The sequence below is a fragment of the Pan paniscus genome, chromosome 7 (genome assembly GCF_029289425.2).
Source record: "Pan paniscus chromosome 7, NHGRI_mPanPan1-v2.0_pri, whole genome shotgun sequence".
In the NCBI taxonomy this organism is placed as follows: Eukaryota; Metazoa; Chordata; class Mammalia; order Primates; family Hominidae; genus Pan; species Pan paniscus.
In genome coordinates this window covers 150,253,378-150,271,292 of record NC_073256.2, presented here as the reverse complement: position 1 = coordinate 150,271,292, position 17,915 = coordinate 150,253,378, and the positions used below count along the sequence as shown (strand labels likewise).

General features: G+C 45.5%; 1 protein-coding gene across 1 annotated transcript in view; it reads right to left on the bottom strand.

Moving 5' to 3' along the window:
* The window catches only part of TG (thyroglobulin), a 270,475-nt gene extending 252,808 nt beyond the window's left edge, over positions 1-17,667 (bottom strand). Inside the window, exons 1-8 of the mRNA XM_003830086.5 lie at positions 17,013-17,667; positions 15,844-15,952; positions 14,208-14,305; positions 12,487-12,690; positions 11,123-11,282; positions 2,363-2,469; positions 1,720-1,863; positions 1,333-1,518 (exon numbers count right to left, since the gene is read on the bottom strand). Of these exons, the coding sequence (XP_003830134.3) occupies positions 1,333-1,518; positions 1,720-1,863; positions 2,363-2,469; positions 11,123-11,282; positions 12,487-12,690; positions 14,208-14,305; positions 15,844-15,952; positions 17,013-17,079 (1,075 nt within the window). The 5' untranslated portion in view covers positions 17,080-17,667. The remainder of the gene's footprint in view (positions 1-1,332; positions 1,519-1,719; positions 1,864-2,362; positions 2,470-11,122; positions 11,283-12,486; positions 12,691-14,207; positions 14,306-15,843; positions 15,953-17,012) is intronic.
* Positions 17,668-17,915: the final 248 nt, after the last annotated feature.

Here is a 17,915-nt window from a genome sequence, read left to right as displayed (position 1 = left end):
GGAGAAAATGGGGTCTGGCTCGAATGCCTAATAAGAGTTCTCACTGTCTCCCACTGTTTCTGCTTTAATGTTGGCCCCATACTGGGTTGAATAGTGTCCCTCAAAATTCATGCTCTTCCCAGAACCACAGAATGTGACCTTATTTGGCAGGAAGGTCATTGCAGATGGGATTAGTTAAGATGATGTCTGACTGGATCAAGTGGAGCCTTAACCCAACATGACTGGTCTCCTTGTAAGAAGAGGAGAAGACTCATAGACAGACACAGAGGGAAGATGGCCACGTGGCAATGGAGGCAAAGACTACAGTAATGCTGCCCTAAACCAAAGAATGCACAGATTGCTGGCAGCCACTACAAGCTAGGAAGAGGAAAGAAAGGATCCTCCCCTAGAGCTTTCAGAGGGAGCACGGCCCCGCTGACACCCTGATTTTGGACTTCCAACCTCCAGAACAGAGACAATACATTTCAGTTGCTCTCAGATGCCCACTTTGTGGTGATTTATTACCATAGCCCTAGAAAATTAATACAGACTCCATCAGCTCTGGAACATGGCAATGACCTTCTAATTAGCCCCGTTGCCTCCGGACTACTGCTCCTGTGAGTCTCTCCTCCAGAATTTCTTTGCCTTACGTGCAAAACCCACGATGATACTGTCCAACTTAAAACCTTTCACTGTCTTCACCTGACCTCCAGGATGAAGCCCCCAAGGCTTTGTTAGGATAACAAAGACCTCATTGTCTTACCCCTGCCTTTCTTCAGAGTCCGGAGCACCACCCTATTCATACTCCAGCAATTTTTTCTCTATCCTTCTTGCAGATTAGATGATCATTAGCATATCAATGCCTATTATTCTGTCCTTCTAATTTTGCTTCTCCTGCTCTCTATATAGAGAACACCTTTCCTTACTCCTCTCCTTCAGGAAACACCTTCTTAGAAGATTCTGATCAAGTATGGCCTCTTCCATGCATTCTTCCTAAATGCCTCCTTCCCATACCTGCTGCAAGATCGAATGCCCACCTCACCATGCTCCTTTAGTTATGTGCATGCTCCTGTCTCACCGCACATGGGAACTCAATTCTCTTTTATTTTTCTTCATCTATGAGCCTCCTAATATTCCCTGAGCTCCCTGAAAATGCAACGAGGTCTGACACAAGATGAGAAACATGTTGGAAGTTAATGATGATAAACTGGTTCTCAGACAGGTTGAGCTTGAAGGGCCAGAGGGGCACACTAGAAGGCAGTTGAATTAATGGGGTCCAGAGAGGTTGGTCTGGAGGACCGCCAAAGTAATATGATCCGAGGTCGAAAGAGGAAGCCCCCAGAGGAAACCCACCACAAGATGGCGGCTCCCCTTGCTGCCGGGTTCCATGCATTTCCTTCCCCTGGGCGTCCACACACCAGCAGGGCCCTTCCGTCTGGCACTGCACCGCCTGATAGTCGCCATTTCGGCGGCAGCTTGGAACATAGGGGTGACCAAAGCTGGTTGCTGTAAACCGCTCCACTTCACATTTTGTGGGGCCTAGAGGAAATCCACACAGTAAAGAAGACAGTGTCAACAATGCTTGGTGTCTTCACAGCATGCACTGCTGTTTGCTCTTAACGATTCTTTTCATCTCTGCCCTCACTTTGGTGGAGCAGCCACACACACCATAGCGACTTTGAAACCCAAGAGGCGTCCCCCTAATGGAAACACGCACATTGTTGGCAGTTTATTACTTACATCGGAATCTGCCAGAGATGACTGATTGAACTGCGAGGAACCGTCTCTGCAGTATCCGGTACAGGGTGGTTTCAGTGAAGGTGGAAGGAAGGTCCAGGCCAGCAAAAACGGTGTCATAAATTTCATCCAGTAACAACTCCAAACCTGAGCAAAGACAGCAAGACTTTCAGAGATGGTCTCATTCAGAAAGGAAGCCCTGACCTTGTTGTGCAAACAGATACTGAGAGAGACAGCCTTCACCAGCATCATTAGGCAATAAGTCTGAACAACACTTTAACAGTTTCCAAAGTCAGAGCTGCTGTGGATGGTTGTGCAGCCTGTTCATAGAAACAAAGGAGCAGTGCTTATAGAATAAGAGATTAAATCCATCCTGTGCTCCACTCGCCAATTTCGGGGCTGCATCTGCCCAGAGCGGGGCACTTCTTTCCAATGCGCACAAAGGCACTATGTGGGCCAGCAGCAGCTGCATTCACCATACTGCAAGATGACAGTTTGCTAAGGTTGTGTCCTCCTCAATGCCCACAGCAGCCTGGCAGGGGGCAGGCAGTCACTCTAGCTGTGCTTTACAAGCAATGTTATCCAGGCTTTCAGACCTGAGGAATCACACTCCCTCCCTTCAGATCACCTGAGGGGTATCACTCACCTGTCTCAGCCAGTTCCCGCCCTTGGCTGTCAGCACAGTGGCAATACCCAGATACCTCAGCGAACCTCCTCTGGAAGGAACTGAAGGTCACAAATGCATCTGGAAACCTTGGAGAGAATGAGATTTACGGTCACCATTCATAAAGGCAAGTCATCACAAGCTTTTCCTGTAGAAATAAATGTGGCCAAGTCCACGCCTAGTGAAAAGGAATGTCTACTTTCTTATCACATGACAGTCGCTTCATGCTTCCTGCAGTAAATGCATTTCCTTTACAAAGTAGTTTAACCTGGCTGGAACCAGGCTGGACCTTGTAAAATAAAGCTGTGCATAGCTGTCGTCTACTAATTAGCCGTTTTCCTCACTTATGGCATTTGACCAATTTATGCCCATGCGTTTGTCTCATAGGGCAAGGCAGAAAGCAGTCAAGGAAAATCGCATTAACTGGTTCCTTTCCTGGAATACAGCTCTCGAGACTAAAGGCCAAGTCTGCTTTACCAACATATGGTACATTGGAGATGATCTCATTTTGGGAGATCAAATGACTTCAGGCCCCTTTACGACTTTTCAAAAGCTTGAAAAGAAGCCAGCTGCCACCACAGGAAATCCTTAAGAAGGAAATGTATCCAGTCCCATAGTTGAAAAAAAACACAAATCAATACAGCATCACTAACAAGGGCTATCCATCTCTTTCCGTAAACTGAAGAAAGAGATTCTCTAATCACATCTGGCCTGGCAATTGTTATAACGAGCTCATCAACTGGGTTCCCTTTCTTAGAAGTAATAGAAAGGTAAGGTATAAAAAGCCATATTGGGGAGTTCTACCCCTGTGCAATGATTTAGCAACCAGAGAGGAACTGTTCATCTTTTATAACATTTAGAGATTTGTTTTCATGCCCTATATAACTATATAACTAATATATGAGGTCCAAGCATAATGTGTTTCTACCTATGTCTGAAATATATCTCCCAGCAATAAGTTAACGGAAGCAGCAGCTGTGTACAATGATAGGCCAATTGCTGTGCAATCTATTCTAGCAAAATATTGAAAAGAACCTTAATGTCCAATAGTAGAAAATTAAGAAGTAAATTATAGTAAATGCCCTAAATATAATAAAATGCTATGATTGAGGACAATGCTTAAAAATTCTAGCCAAAAGGGAGTGTGTATAACATTATGTAAAAAGGTTAGATTATAAAATGCCATATACATGTATTGCAATTACAACTGTACAACTGAATCAGTATTGGAAGTCAATGTGTGGTGTAGTAATTGCTGAGAGCCTGGCTTTGAATTTCCATTCAAGTTAATAACTATTATTTAATTTGAATGGAAATGGATATGCAAAACAAAAGCTAGAAATGCACTATAGGATTATGGATGAGGTTTTTTTCCATGCTATTAATCTATTGTTCTGTGTATGTGTGTTAAACAGAATGTTACAGTAAGCGTGTTGCATAACAAATATTAAAAACTCACTTTGCTTAGTTGCCACTAATAGGGAGGTAGGGGGTGTATAATAAAAGTTCATTCATCAGAGCCTAGGATAATTCAATTTTAAAAATACTCATAATAGTATAACAATAACTTTTATTTACTGAGCACTACTTTGTAAAAGACTATCTGCAAAATGTTTTAATACACATTGATTCATTTAATCCACCTAACACTCCTAAAAGGAAGGTGGTACATTTTAATCCCCCTTTTAGAGATTAGGAAGGTGAGGTATATGGGCCACTGTCTTGAACTAGTGGTGAGAACTAGGGTTCAAACCCTGGTCTCATCCACTACATGCTGCCTTTCTCTGCCAGTGGTGTTATTCAGTGTGTTTTTGGCTGCACCTGGCTTCTGTCCTACATCCTGCCCTGCAAGGCACGTGACTCTGTCTGACACTGCTCCATATGCCCAGCACCTCGCTCTTCCTGGCATCTCATAGATGTTGATGACACAAGTGCTGGCCCGAGGTGGGTTCTGAAACACATTCCAGCGTGAGGCACAAGTTTAAATCGTTTAAATCACTCTAGCTCCATGCTTGGCTAATTCAACCCAGAGACCCACCTCAACATCCTGGCTCATGGCAGACATGACCTCCACAGTCTTTGAGCCATCTTCATCCTACCACTTTATGGTCAGAGCCCCTCTCTGGGGGTTTCTGGTCTTATAAACTGCCCAGTACCTGGACCTACCAGTGTTTTTTGCATGGACCTCACTCTTGATATTCCTGCTTCTCGCACATTGGAGATCACCCTGTCTTCAGCTCTGGAGAGGGTCCTCCCACCCTCCCAGTAAGATCACCCTAAGGCCAGTTACTGCCATCTGGGCTCTCTAGGGCTGTTCTTTGCTGACCTCTAGGACAGACACCCTGTGCTGCCATCTTTAATCCCTTCTTGCTAATTCTGTATATAGTGAGAAGAGCTAATATGATTGTTGCTATTAATTACTACTCATAAAATAATCACAAGTGATATGTATGAACAATCAGACCAAACACTCTCCATATTTGTCTCATTTAATTCTCACAACCCTTTAAAAATCTCCACTTCCCAAATGAGAAAACTGGGATTCTGCATGGTGATGTGACTGGGTCAAGATCATCCAGCCAAGACCAGGGGCCAAGAATCCCAAGTCCATTTCCAGTGCTCTTTCAACAACAGCAGGTGGCCAAAGGGTGAGACTACCACTCCAATAGAGCACAGTCCTTTGGGGGCCCTGCCCTGCAATCACCAGTGATTTCAAGCTCTGAATCTTCCCAATTTCCTGTGTGCCCACAATTCCATTTGATACAATTTGATTTCTGTGGCTAATTTCTGAAATGATATCACCATCTATGCATTTTGGACTCCTTCTCCAAAATAATAATTAGCACCATGAAGATTGTTTAGCTGTTATTCTGCTACTGTCATTAGTGATTCACTGTCATCAGGGAACAGGGGTTCTGTCATGCTTTCAGCCTCCTCCTTATTAGATCTCCTGCCCCACATCAACCAAAAGAAGTCAAACTACTGAGACCGAACCCAAAGCCCTGATGAAAGCTGGAGAGTCAGGCTCCATCCCTAGCCTTGGGCCAGCTGGACCAAAGAATGTCCCCAAAGGAGGTGAGTTTGCGTGGGATTCTAAAGCCACGAATGGTGATTTGACCAGGAGACAACAGAGGAGTGAAGAACATATCTAGAAGGGTTGTTTGCATGCCTCCAACTTCAAGGTGGGAGACAGAACCAAGGTGTGGGCAGCAAGGAAAACTGAGATATTGGTAGTCACCGAGGGAGGTACAAGTCTGGTAGAGAATGCCAGGACCCAAGATTCGCAGTCTCTGAAATACAGCACCTGGAGACACTTTTTGTTTTTTTTGTTTTTTTTTTTTTTTGAGACAGAGTCTCGCTCTGTCACCAGGCTGGAGTGCAGTGGTGCGATCTCGGCTCAAGTGATTCTCCCAGGTTCAAGCGATTCTCCTGCCTCAGCCTCCTAAGTAGATGGGACCACAGGCACCCACCACCACACCCAGCTAATTTTTTGTATTTTTAGTAGAGACGAGGTTTCACTGTCTTAGCCAGGATAGCGTCAATCTCCTGACCTCGTGATCTGCCCGCCTTGGCCTCCCAAAGTGCTGGGATTACAGGCGTGAGCCAGCGCGCTGGACCTGAAGATGCTTTTTATAGGCACCGGCCTTTGGAAACCACTGGTCCTTCAGCAGCAGGACATTGTCAAGTCAGATGGTCCCCTGTGGCATACAGTGTTCCCCCCTTCATGAGGACCCGAGGAACCAAGTTCCCTCCATCATCAATAGAAGAAAACATTGTGACCCCTGAGAAACTCTTATTTTTATCTTGTAGAAACCAAGTAACTTAGACTATTTTTTTCTTTTCATTGGTTACAGGGATCCCAGAGCCAAATATGCAGGCCCTCACATTTGTTAGGACTGTGTAGAATGAGTGATGTGGGCCAATCTTTGCCTTGCCTTATTCTGATTTTCTACTTTTATTTTGCCTTCCTCATGATTCCCTCTAATTTCCATTTTTATCCTATTTTGGGCATATCAGAAGAAAGGAGGAAGATAAAATCTACACAATATTTAAAAATTGAAAAATACCATATTTTGGACTACCACTCCAATAGAGCAATAACCAGTGAGTTCAAGCTCAGAATCTTCCTAATTTTCTGTGTGCCCACAATCTAGTGGAAAAGGATGTTTGCCTTTTGTTGAATATAAAGCAAAATCTCAGGGTGGCCATAGAAGAATCCTCAAGAAAGCAAATGGTAGCAGAGGGGCAAGGGGTGGCATTTCTGAGTTTATGCTCAGATTACGGCCAACCTAGACAGAGAAATTACAACCAAGGCTCAGAGGAATGCGAAATTCTGGTCTCCACTGGGCATCTGGTCTTGTTCATTCGCAGAGTACGATTCCTGCCTCCGGGCTCAGTCAGATTCTCTAACATCTCCCACAGGCAGTTCTTTGGAAATCTAAACACTGACTCACAAATGAGCCATGTATTTCATTCTGTCCTGCACTAGGGAGGGTGCTCCTTAAAAGAGGGGGCCGTACCGGGCATGGTGGCTCACGCCTGTAATCCCAGCACTTTGGGAGGCTGAGGTGGGTGGATCACTTGAGGTCAGGAGTTTCAGACCAGCCTGACCAACATAGTGAACCCCGTCTCCAGTAAAAACACAAAAATTAGCCATGTGGGGTGGCGCATGCCTGTAATCCCAGCTACTTGGGAGGCTGAGGCAGGAGAATTGTTTCAGCTTGGGAGGCAGAGGTTGCGGTGAGCTGAGATCCCATCACTACAATCCAGCCTGGGTGACAAAGTGAGACTCTGTCTCAAAAATAAAATAAAATAAAATAAAATAAGAGGGGGCCGTAGCCTAGCAGAGCGCCTGATGCATAGCCAACCACCACAGGTGTCTGTAATGAGGGTGATCTGGTGCTTCCCCAGTGAGGATTTCTCCATACAGTACCTTCCACATTCTGGTTACAATGCCCCTTTACTATATATTAAGACATATCTGATCCTTCTTCCCACTGGGCAATCTGGGTAGCATGGGTGGCTAAGGCATTTGAAGTTAGACTGGTTGCTAAGAAGTTTGAGTGTGTTTAGTCATTAAGGACAAGGGTAATAAAGAAGCCAATTAACTCAGATCATTAAGGCTTTGACAATGGCATTAGCCCTGCTTGAAGGCTCTTAAGACCTTTACTTATGATCTGCTTGGTCAGAATGTGTGTCCACAGTTACTGGTTGGGCTAGGGCAATATAAAAGATGGGGCATGAGTCAGAAGGACCAGTGAAGCTTGCTCCCCATCACAACATGGTTCTTTAAAATTTTCCAGCAAAACAGATATTGTAAGCAGTAGCCTTCTTGAAGGGCAAAAGGACCTACTTCAGATGGGCAAACATCATTGCCAAATTCAAGTGCAAACCATCACCCAGCACATAAATAACTCACAGCAGCAGGTCAGCGAATGAGCTGCCCACAGGATTCCAGCCTTCTGGTGGCCCCAGGGAAGTAACTGCCTTCTGCCACTTCTCCATTTGAATTTTCCAAAAAAATCCCCTTAGATTCAACATCCCAAAACAAAGCTTGTGGCTTTTCCTCTTCAAATTTATCCTCAAGAATCCATCCAGAAACCAGACCTAGGAGTCATTCTTGACTCCCCCCGACCCTCACCTCCATATCAATTCCTTCACCAAGTTCTGTGGATTCCACCTGGTAAATATTCCTCCAGTCTCACCCCATCTCTTGGCTGTCCTCTCCAACACTTGCTCCATGTCAACGTCGTCTCTTGCCTGGACTAGTGCGTAGCCTCCAAACTCGGAGGGCTGCCTCCTTGCACTCACTCTGCTCTCCCCTCACCCATTCCATTTTTTCAGAAATCCAAGTCCAGTGGTGATTATGATATACCCTTCCCCAACCCCAAGCTTCACATGCTTGCTGCAATATTGAAACATACTTACACTGAAAAAAAAAATTAATCTTTGCTATCTGAAATTCAAACGTAACTTGCTGTCTCGTATTTTACCTAGAAACCTGAGTCGCTAAGCTTAGGCCCTCTATATGGCCTCCAAGGCTCCTTCCACTATGCCCAGAGAAGTCACTGGGCCTGCGACTACCCAGGTCTACTTAAGTATCGGAAAATCCCTGATTACAGCTGGGCTTCCAGTAACCAACCACCCAACCCTTCCCATGACCTTTCGATACCAGAATTTACTCAGAGACATGCTTTCTTACAAAATGAAAAGGATCCCATTTCAGGAGTAAATTTTTGTGTTTCTTTTAAACAAAGAATGCTCAGTTCTGAACTTTTGCATTTAACTCGACTGCCCTCTTGTGGAAATAGCTGTGAATTGTGCCTCAACCTCAGTGTGGCACACACCAGGGTCTTGGATGCATTCACCAATTCCTTAAGCACTGATTCCAGACCTGCTGTGTGCAAGGCTCTGTGCCATGCACTGTAGGGGAACAGAGATGAGTTACATTTATGTGGGATACTAAAAGGAGCCAGACAGTTCTAGCACCTAAGCTTACTAGGGTGAGTTCCTTAACCTCTGTGTTTCAGTAATCATTTGTATAGTAATGACTATAATTATCTAATTATTTCTATAAGTATTAAGGTAAGTTAAAGGATATAAAATTCCCATTATATAGTAAGCACTCAGGTGATCTTGAACTGAGAACACATTGGTTTGCAGCAATGAGTACTCAATAAAACTGGCTGTTTGAGATTTATACTTGCTCTCAGGCAGGCCAGGCCTGGAGGGGGAAAATCTAACCTACATTTGCTGAAGCTGGCTGATGCATGAGAATTACCTACAGAAGCATAGTAATTTACAACTTTGTAAATTTGCACCCATGGTTTCATAGATGAGGCCTCATCAAATCTTCACTATGATGTAATGAGCAGGGCCTTGTCTTCCATTTGACGGATGGGAACACTGAGGCTCGGAGAGAGTAAGTGGCCAGGTCACTGTGCTAAGCAGGGGCAAAGGCAGAAGGCAGGTCCCAAAGGTAAATGCTACAGGACCAGGCAGGTCATATAAATGGATGAGGTAGGCAGTGGTGTGGCAACAGAGCACAGAGGGACCTGGAGCACAGAAGGGCGTGTCCTTGGTCTAAAAAGAGCAGTAAAGCCAGTGTCTTGATGCCACCAGTGAGTGCGTGCGTGCAGCCTCTCACCCTTGTTCTTTAAAATCAGAAATTCAGAATTGTGTGTTTTAGGTTGAACATGTGAAACTTCTCATGTTCAACTATTTTTTAACCTACAAAAATAGAAATTTCGTGGGGTTCAACCTAATAAAAGTTTCCAGTTTTTAAAATATGATGCAGTTCAAATAAAGTCTGCCTGTGGGACAGTTCTGCACACAGGCTGCTAGTCTGAGATTCCTCCTGGCAAAGCCCGTGAGAATTTCCTCCCTCACACATGGAAAGAAACTGGTTGTTTTGGAAACCAGCCACAGAGAGGCTCAAGTTCTCCAAGAGAATTCATATCAGTCTTTGCAGACTAGTATTCATATTTCTTTCTACTCCAAATGGTTCAATTACATCTAAAGTCTGCGTGAACCCTTTACAAGAAACCAGTGGCCAGTGTGGATGACCAGAAGCTACTCTAGCTATTTGGGTCAAGATCTATAATGCCTCTCTCTGTTTATATTCATTATTTACATTTTTAAAGTTATTTGTAAGTGCACGTATACACACAGTTTACAAAAATTCACAAATATAATGATATCCATGCTTTTGGGAGTGCTGCCTTTTTTCCTCTCCTGCAGATCCCCTTTCTGCCTCCTCTTGATTTATTTTTTATTTTATTTTTCTTTTGAGATGAGTCCCACTCTGTCACCTAGGCTAGAGTGCAGTGGCACAATCTCGGCTCACTGCAACCTCTGCCTCCCGGGTTCAAGTGATTCTCCTGTCTCAGCCTCCCAAGTAGCTGGGACTACAGGTGCGCACCACCACGCCCGGCTAATTTTTGTATTTTTTTTAGTAGAGATGGGGTTTCGCCATATTGGCCAGGCTGGTCTCCAACCCCTGATCTCATGATCCGCCCACCTCAGCCTCCCAAATTTCTGGGATTACAGACATGAGCCACTGCGCCTGGCCTTCTGCCTACTCTTTCTTCTGCAGAGCAGCCCTGGCCCTAAAGCAGCCCAGGATAACCATGCACTTTATGCTCCTTCCTCTTACCCTCTGTGCTCACATAGTCTTATATAGAGACCTGCATAATAATATAGTCATATAAGCACAAATAAAGAATCTTTTTGCTCATTTGTTCTTTAAAAATTAAAGCATATTATATTATATTATCTATCTGTGCTTTGTATCTTGTATTGTATTATCATAATATACTGTGGCCTCCTCTCCAGATCAAATGTTCTAGCAGCTCTAATGCAGTCTTTTTAATGGCTACATAAATATTTATGGCAGATTCACATTTATTCAGCAAGCCACCTTTTGATGATCACTTTGCTCCCGGTTTCCTGCTACAATGAAAAATGATGTAGTAGGCACCCTAGCCCATATGTCTTCACATTCTGATGTTTTACATTTCATTGGCCAGAGGGCACATCTATTTTTCATTAAATATCAATTGCCAGTTTGCCTTGTTAAAAAACGCCGTGGCACTTTAGATGCCCAGGACAGCTCATGAGAATGAGGCAGCTCTTAATTCCTTATCATGCTGCACGTATGACACATGGAGGCCCCCAGCTCAAGGTGAGTGTGGGCTGCGTCAGGTGATGGCCCAGTGACTGGCACACCCCTGCTCCCCTTACCTGTTGTAGCTGTGGACCAGATCAAAAATCATCATGTCTGTGGTGTTGACAAATTTGCACTGGACAGGCATAAACTCTCCCTCCGCAGAACACTGGGGTGGTGACTTATCTCCCACCCCGTGGAGAAGACGACGATTTCTTATTTCACAGCTCCTTGGACCTAAACATTTTCATGAAAAAAAAAAATTCTTATATATGAGTAGACACATATTTCTGCAGTCGAGCAGCATATACACTCGTGTCCCTTAGCAATGGGGATGAGCTCTGAGAAATGCATCGTTCGGCGGTTTCATTGTCGTGTGAACATCATAGAGTGTACTTATGCAGACCTAGATGGTTTGCCTACAGCACACCTGGGCTATACGGTCTAGCCTAGTGCTCCCACGCTATAAACCTGTACAGCATGTTATTGTAATGAGTACTGTAGGCAATTGTAAGACAATGGTGAGTATTTGTGTATCTAGACATACCTAAGCATAGAAATGGTACAGTAAAAATACAGTATAAAAGATAAAGAATAGTACACCTGTATGGGGTACTTACCATGAACGGAGCTTGCAGGACTGGCAGTTGCTCCGGGTGAGTCAGTGAGTGAATGTGAAAGCCAAGGACATTCATGTGAACTGTTGTAGACTTTATCAACACTATGCACTGAGGCTACACTAAGTTTATAATTTTTCTCTCTCTCTTCAGTAATAAGTTAACCTTAGCTTACTGCAACATTTTTACTTTATACATTTTTTAATTTTTTAAAACTTTTGACTCTTTTATGATAACACTTAGCTTAAAACAGGAACACATGGTACAGCTGTACAAAAATATTTTATTTCTTTATATCGTTCTTCTATAAACTTTTCCTTATTTTTAATTTTTGTTTTACTTTTAAACTTTTTTGTTAAAAACTAAGAGATGCACACACACATTAGCCTAGGCCTGCTCGGGGTCAAGATCATCATTACATCACTAGGCAATAGGAATTTTTCAGCTTTATTATAATCTTATGGGGCCACCATCATGTGTGTGGTCCACTGGCGACCAAAACATCTGTATGCAGCACATGGCTGTGCTTATACTATAACATGTGACAGTTAGAGACCCATGCAGTGACTCAGGTCTGCAACAGGAGACTCACAACGTTCAATGAAATCCTGTTTATGTTTCTAATGATCAGCCAGCGAATATGGCTTGTCTACCATATGGAAATATGAGAATAATAAAACCTTCCCTTTGAAGCTTTTATTTTCCCTAATGAGGGCCTGGTTCTCTGCCCATTTAGGCAGGAAACCCTAAATGTGTTGGATCGCAGTGAGGAAAGCTTCAGCCCCTCCCCAGCTCTAGGGGTGCAGGCACTCAGTGAAACTCACATCGCTTTGGCCTCCCCAGCTGGCGGGTCCCATACACCTCCATCCCCTCTGCGTCCACACACCAGCACTGGACCTGCTGCACGTCACACTGAACAGGCGTGTAGTCCCCTGAATCCTGACACTGAGGGAGGTAGGAGGTGTCTGTGCTGTTAATGTAGCCACTCAGTAAGATCTGCTGTTTCTGTAGCTGACAAAATGACAGACCTGTGGGTACAAGAAGCAATGTTAGATAGAACTGCAGGGAAATTTCCAGGGGGCAGAGCCCAGGAAAACTCACGCTCCCTTCCCAAAGGGACACAGCTGAGAGGGGAATGACCCGCCCAAGGACACGCAGTGATGGGGTGGCAGCCACAGAACAGGCCTAGCTAATATCCTGTGGACTGAGTCAGAGAAGGGCTGATCTCGCTGTTGCCACATCAGTCAGGTACCCCAGAGCACGGTCCTGTGGAGGGGAGATGGGATCAGAGTGCAGGCCTGGCATTAACAGAGCTTTTCTGAGTCCAGTTTTCTCCATGGGCTCTCTGTGTGATCCTGGGGAAGCTGCTTCACCACTCTGCTTGTAGGCTAGTGACATTAACTGCTACAGTTTCAGCATTTGTCCCCTCCAAATCTCATGTTGAAATCTGATCCCCAATGTGGGAAGTGTTTGAGTCCTGGAAGTGGATCCCTTATGAAGAGATGAATGCCTTCCCTGGGAGTGAGTTCCAGCTCTATTAGTGTCCATAAGAGCTGAATGTTAAAAAAAGCCTGGCACCTCCACCCTCTATCTCTCTAGCTTTCTCTCACACATGATCTCTGCACAGATGGTTCCTCTTCCCCTTCTACCACGAGTGGAAGCAGCCTGAGGTCCTCAGCAGCAGCAGAAGCTAGTGGCATGCCTCTGCACAGCCTGCAGAGCTGTGAGCCAAACACATCTGTTTTCTTTATAAATTATCTAGCTGCAGGCATTTCTTTATAACAACACAAATGGACTGAGACATTAGTAATGATCGCCCCTATTGAATACCTACTATGTGCCTCGTGTTTACACGTGTTCTAAATCCTCACATCATACAAGGCAGATGCTATATTCATGTTACAGATGAGGACCCATAGCTCAGTGAGGATGCCTGACTCAGCCAAGCTCACACAGAAGGAGAGTATGGGGCCAGCGTGCCCCCATGACAGCCACACTAGATGCATAAAACCAGTACCCCAAACAGAGCTTTTAATCTGTCAAAGGATAGTTTTGGTTTTAGGCTCAATTTCCTCATTTTGAGGTGGTTGGCTTAAGTTAACCATTGTTTTAGAGTTATGACATGCTTTAAATAGGGACTGTGTTTCTTTGATTACTCACTATAATAATTATCTTAACTGGATAGCTTTGACCCAAGTCTTAAATTTTAGAAACTCCTCACACCACAGGTGAGAAGGCACTCATATTTTTCTGGTCACTTTCTGATTTCAGGAGATGTTGATGTCTGTTCACCATTGTCTTCTCAGCATGTGGCTCATGGGAGGAACTGGGTAGATATTTATTGAACAAATGACTGGACTTTCACAGTGGCCCTGCAGGAAATAGGGCCTTCCATGGCTTGCAGGGATGATTCTTATTCACAGAGGAGAAGCCAGCAGCCCAGAGGGAGGACCTGCTCAGTCACCCACCCAAACCCAGTGCTCATTCCTGGAAGTGAGTTGTCCTAGCCGGGTCCCTCCAAGGGACGTCCCCCACTCCCACTTACAAGCCACAGGCCGTCCTGGCTGCCTGCTGCCCAGCACTTCACTGCCGTCGGCACCCACACACCAGCAGGAGCGGCCATCGTTCTGGCACTGGACAGTCCTGAGGAGGAGACACAGACCAGGTGACCCTGGGATGGGCCCCCAAAGCCACATGCCGGCTCCCACTCAGGCTACTTTTCTTCTTCATTTCCATTCTTGCAAGTTTTGGTTCGTTTAAATTAGGGAGAGAGTGGAGTGGAGAAGCGTGGCTGACCTGGGAAAGGAAAGGCCCCGCTTTTCCTGCCTGGCTAACACCTGCTCTGCCTCCTGCCCCAGCCATTCATTCACCACCTGTCCAGCCTGCCAGCCCCGAAACAAGTGACCCACCCTGGAGTGCAGGGCTTCAGCCACATCCACCAAGTGTCCTCAGGAATTATGAGGCTGCAGAGGGTAAAGGCAGTGCCCACATTGTATGGATAGGGAGTGGGGGCTTGGGGGTGGGATGTTAGTGGGATCAGGGGCCAGCAGGGTATATTGGGAAGCACATGGGTGGGGTCAGGCCAGGCCATAGAGTTGACTCCACAGAAATGATGACTGAACTGAGACCTGCAGGATGGTCAGAGGTGTAAGAAGGTAAAAGATATTCCAGGTAAAGGGAACAGCGTATGCAAAGCCTCCTGAAGAGAGGCCAGGTTTGAAACTGCAAGAGGCCAGAACAAGAGAGTTGGGAATGGGAATATAAATAAGGCTGGTGAAAGTGAGACTTCCTCCTTAACTCCTTCCTTGCTGTTCCAGAATTCCCAGTGATCTAAGCAGGGACTGCTCTAGCAGCGTCTCTGCACACTCGTGGGAGGTTAGGCACATTAAGAGTGTATATAAGATAGCGGCAGGGAGGGAGGTTTCACAGACATTTCCCAGAACGCAGTTATATAAATGGAGTTCCCCTGATTCAACATGACTGGAATAGCACAAGGAAATTTCAATGCATGCACGTTGCAAAGGATTCCTGTCTATTCTGCAGGGAAGAATTGTCTAGATTATTACCACACTCTCCACAGAGAGGGTCTCAGGCCCCAAGTCTGCATTAGGGCAGCTGGAGAAACCCCTTTCAGAGAGCAGCTCAATGCGGAGACAGCAACCCAGAAGCCCAGAGGCAGCCTAGAGAGCTAGTCCGGGCAGGGTCGGTGGCAGCAAAGGACTAGGAAGTCAAGGCAGCCTCTGCTTCCACCACCCCAGCTTCTCAAGAGGATACTTGGAGGAGGGAGAGGTCCCAAAGCACAGATCATTTGACACTCTCCTCAACCTGCCCCACTCCCCACACATGCCGTTTATTCAAGCCATCACAGAAAAAGTGATGGCAAGAAGAGAAGGGAGGGCAGCGGGAGGATGAAGCATGGATTGGGGTTCACTTGGTCAGATTGTCCAGTGTTGAACAGCTTGGGGAACTGAAAGGCAGGCACCTCCAAATGACAGCGGAACTGAAAGGCAGGCACCTCCAAATGACAGCGGAACTGAAAGGCAGGCACCTCCAAATGGCAGTGGCCAAGCCTCACGTGCACAAAGGAGTTGCAGAGCAGAGCTCAGGAAGAGGGGGGAAGGCACGAGATGCTTTTTATGGCATCTTGGACCTTGAGAGTTCACTGCTGACATAAGCCTTACTGGAAGCTGCCATCCTCTGCGCACTGGGGCACGTAGTCTGCTTGCTTCAGAAAGGCTGTTTCCCTCTGCAGCTCACAGGGACGAAGGGGCTGGGCATCCACCTGGTACTCTAGGAAAAGAAAAGTGGTTCATCAGAGAAGAGTGTGGACTGGGCTGCCAGGACAGAGACGGGCTCTCATAAGCACAGATGCTTTTCCAGGGACATCATCATTACCTATGACAGTCTATTTTAAAATTTGGCAGCTAAACACACTTTTTTACAAGTATGACATTAGCTCATTTAATGTGCAACGTTCTCCTAAGAGGTGACAGGCAATATATCCTTGTCACTTATGAGGCACCAAGTCTCAGGCAGCGAAAGTCGTCTGCCCAAAGTCACGTAACTGGCAAGTGAAGGATTCCAAAATCAACGCTGGGACTACACATTCCCCGCCCGCCCCCACCCTGCCGCAATTCCCATGAGGCTATTTGGAGTAAGTTAGAGAACCGTAAGGAAGTTCTTCTTGAATCTATCAAGCCATGCCCTGCAGATGTAACATGTTCCAGATAGACATTGAAATACAAATTAATTAATAATGTACATGACTTATTTTTCCATTGAGAACTCTTGTAACACATAGGGTCCTACCCAGAAATCACAACCACATCATGAGGTGTGTGTTATTTGTTTACTTTTTAAATGAAAAAAACAAAAAAACAAAAAAAAAAAAAAACAGAAGCTTGGCACTTTGCCCGAAGTCACACGGGTAAGTGGCTGAGCCAAGGACAGAACTTAGGGCTATTTCACTTCATAGGTAGATTTCTTTTTCTACTGCTTCTAAAATACCTGTTATGGATGACACAGACTTTGGAATAGCTAAGGGGATAAAAACCCAAGGTCAATGCCAAAAGTTTGCCAAAATGGTGGGGTGAGGAAGACCTAGAATTGAATTAGGAAGATCAACCACATTTCCCATTTCTGCTCCATCAATCACTAGCTCTGTGACCTCAAGTAATTCAGTTCGCCTCTCTAAATCTGCCTCTTCATCTGAAAAAAAAAAAGCAAATCACTGACATGTGGGAATTTGTGAAGATTAAATTAGATCGCACCTGTTTGAAGGCCCAGGGCAGAGCCTGGCTGACACTGGAGCTCCCTCCCCACCTCCTGGCTCCATGGCCTCAGAACTTACCGAAGATATTGGCCGACACCCAGCAGATGGAGGCCAGCAGGGTGAAGATCTCCAGGATCAGGGCCATTTTCCTGGCCCTTCCCGGGAGGAAGGAGGAGAAACCACTGCTTGCCCTAGGTCCCCTGGCCAGGGAGCTTTTATAGAGCTGCCGTTGGCACTTTCCTTCCCACCCACAGGCCCTCAGTGAGGCAGTGCCCCATCCTGTTTTCTCTGCTGGTCAAAAGGAGCTCCCTCCACCTGTGTCTACTCCTCCTGAGGGCACTCGTGTGGCCAGTGGAGCATGAGGATCTTGTCTAAACTGTGGGGGAACAGAACGGGGTGGGGTGACTTCAAAATCCTTTTTTATGGGTAAAGACCAAAGCTCTGTATCTTTGGAGGCAACAGGCTCAAGCCCATAGTGAGGGAAAAGCAATCCTTTGTTCTTTCCTTCCCCACCCTACCCTTTCTCCTTCTCCTTCCTCCTTCCTTCTTTCCTTTCTTCCTTTCTTTCTTCTTTCCTTCCTTTCTCCCTTCTATCCTTCTTTCCTTTCATTCTTCCTTCTTTCCTTCCTTCCCTCTTTCTTTTCTTTCTTCCTTCTTTCCTTCCTTCCTTCTTTTCTTTCTTCTATTCTTTCTCTAACAACCTCTTAGAGCTCCACAGTAGCAGGCAACTAATCTAGAAAATGAGGATATGGCAGAGAACAAAACAGGCAAAATCGTGCCCTCATTAATATAGACTGTGAAAACTTTAGTGAGGGAAGCAAAATACACACACACTCATATTCATATTTCTATTACTTTCCTCTCTTTCCTAGGACCTCAGACTTTGTCAACCAAAAGATAGCAGGAACTGTGTATTCCACAGAAAGCCTGTATGTCCATTTGGTTTCTCCTGGCAAACATGGCTTCCCTCCTTCAGTCCTG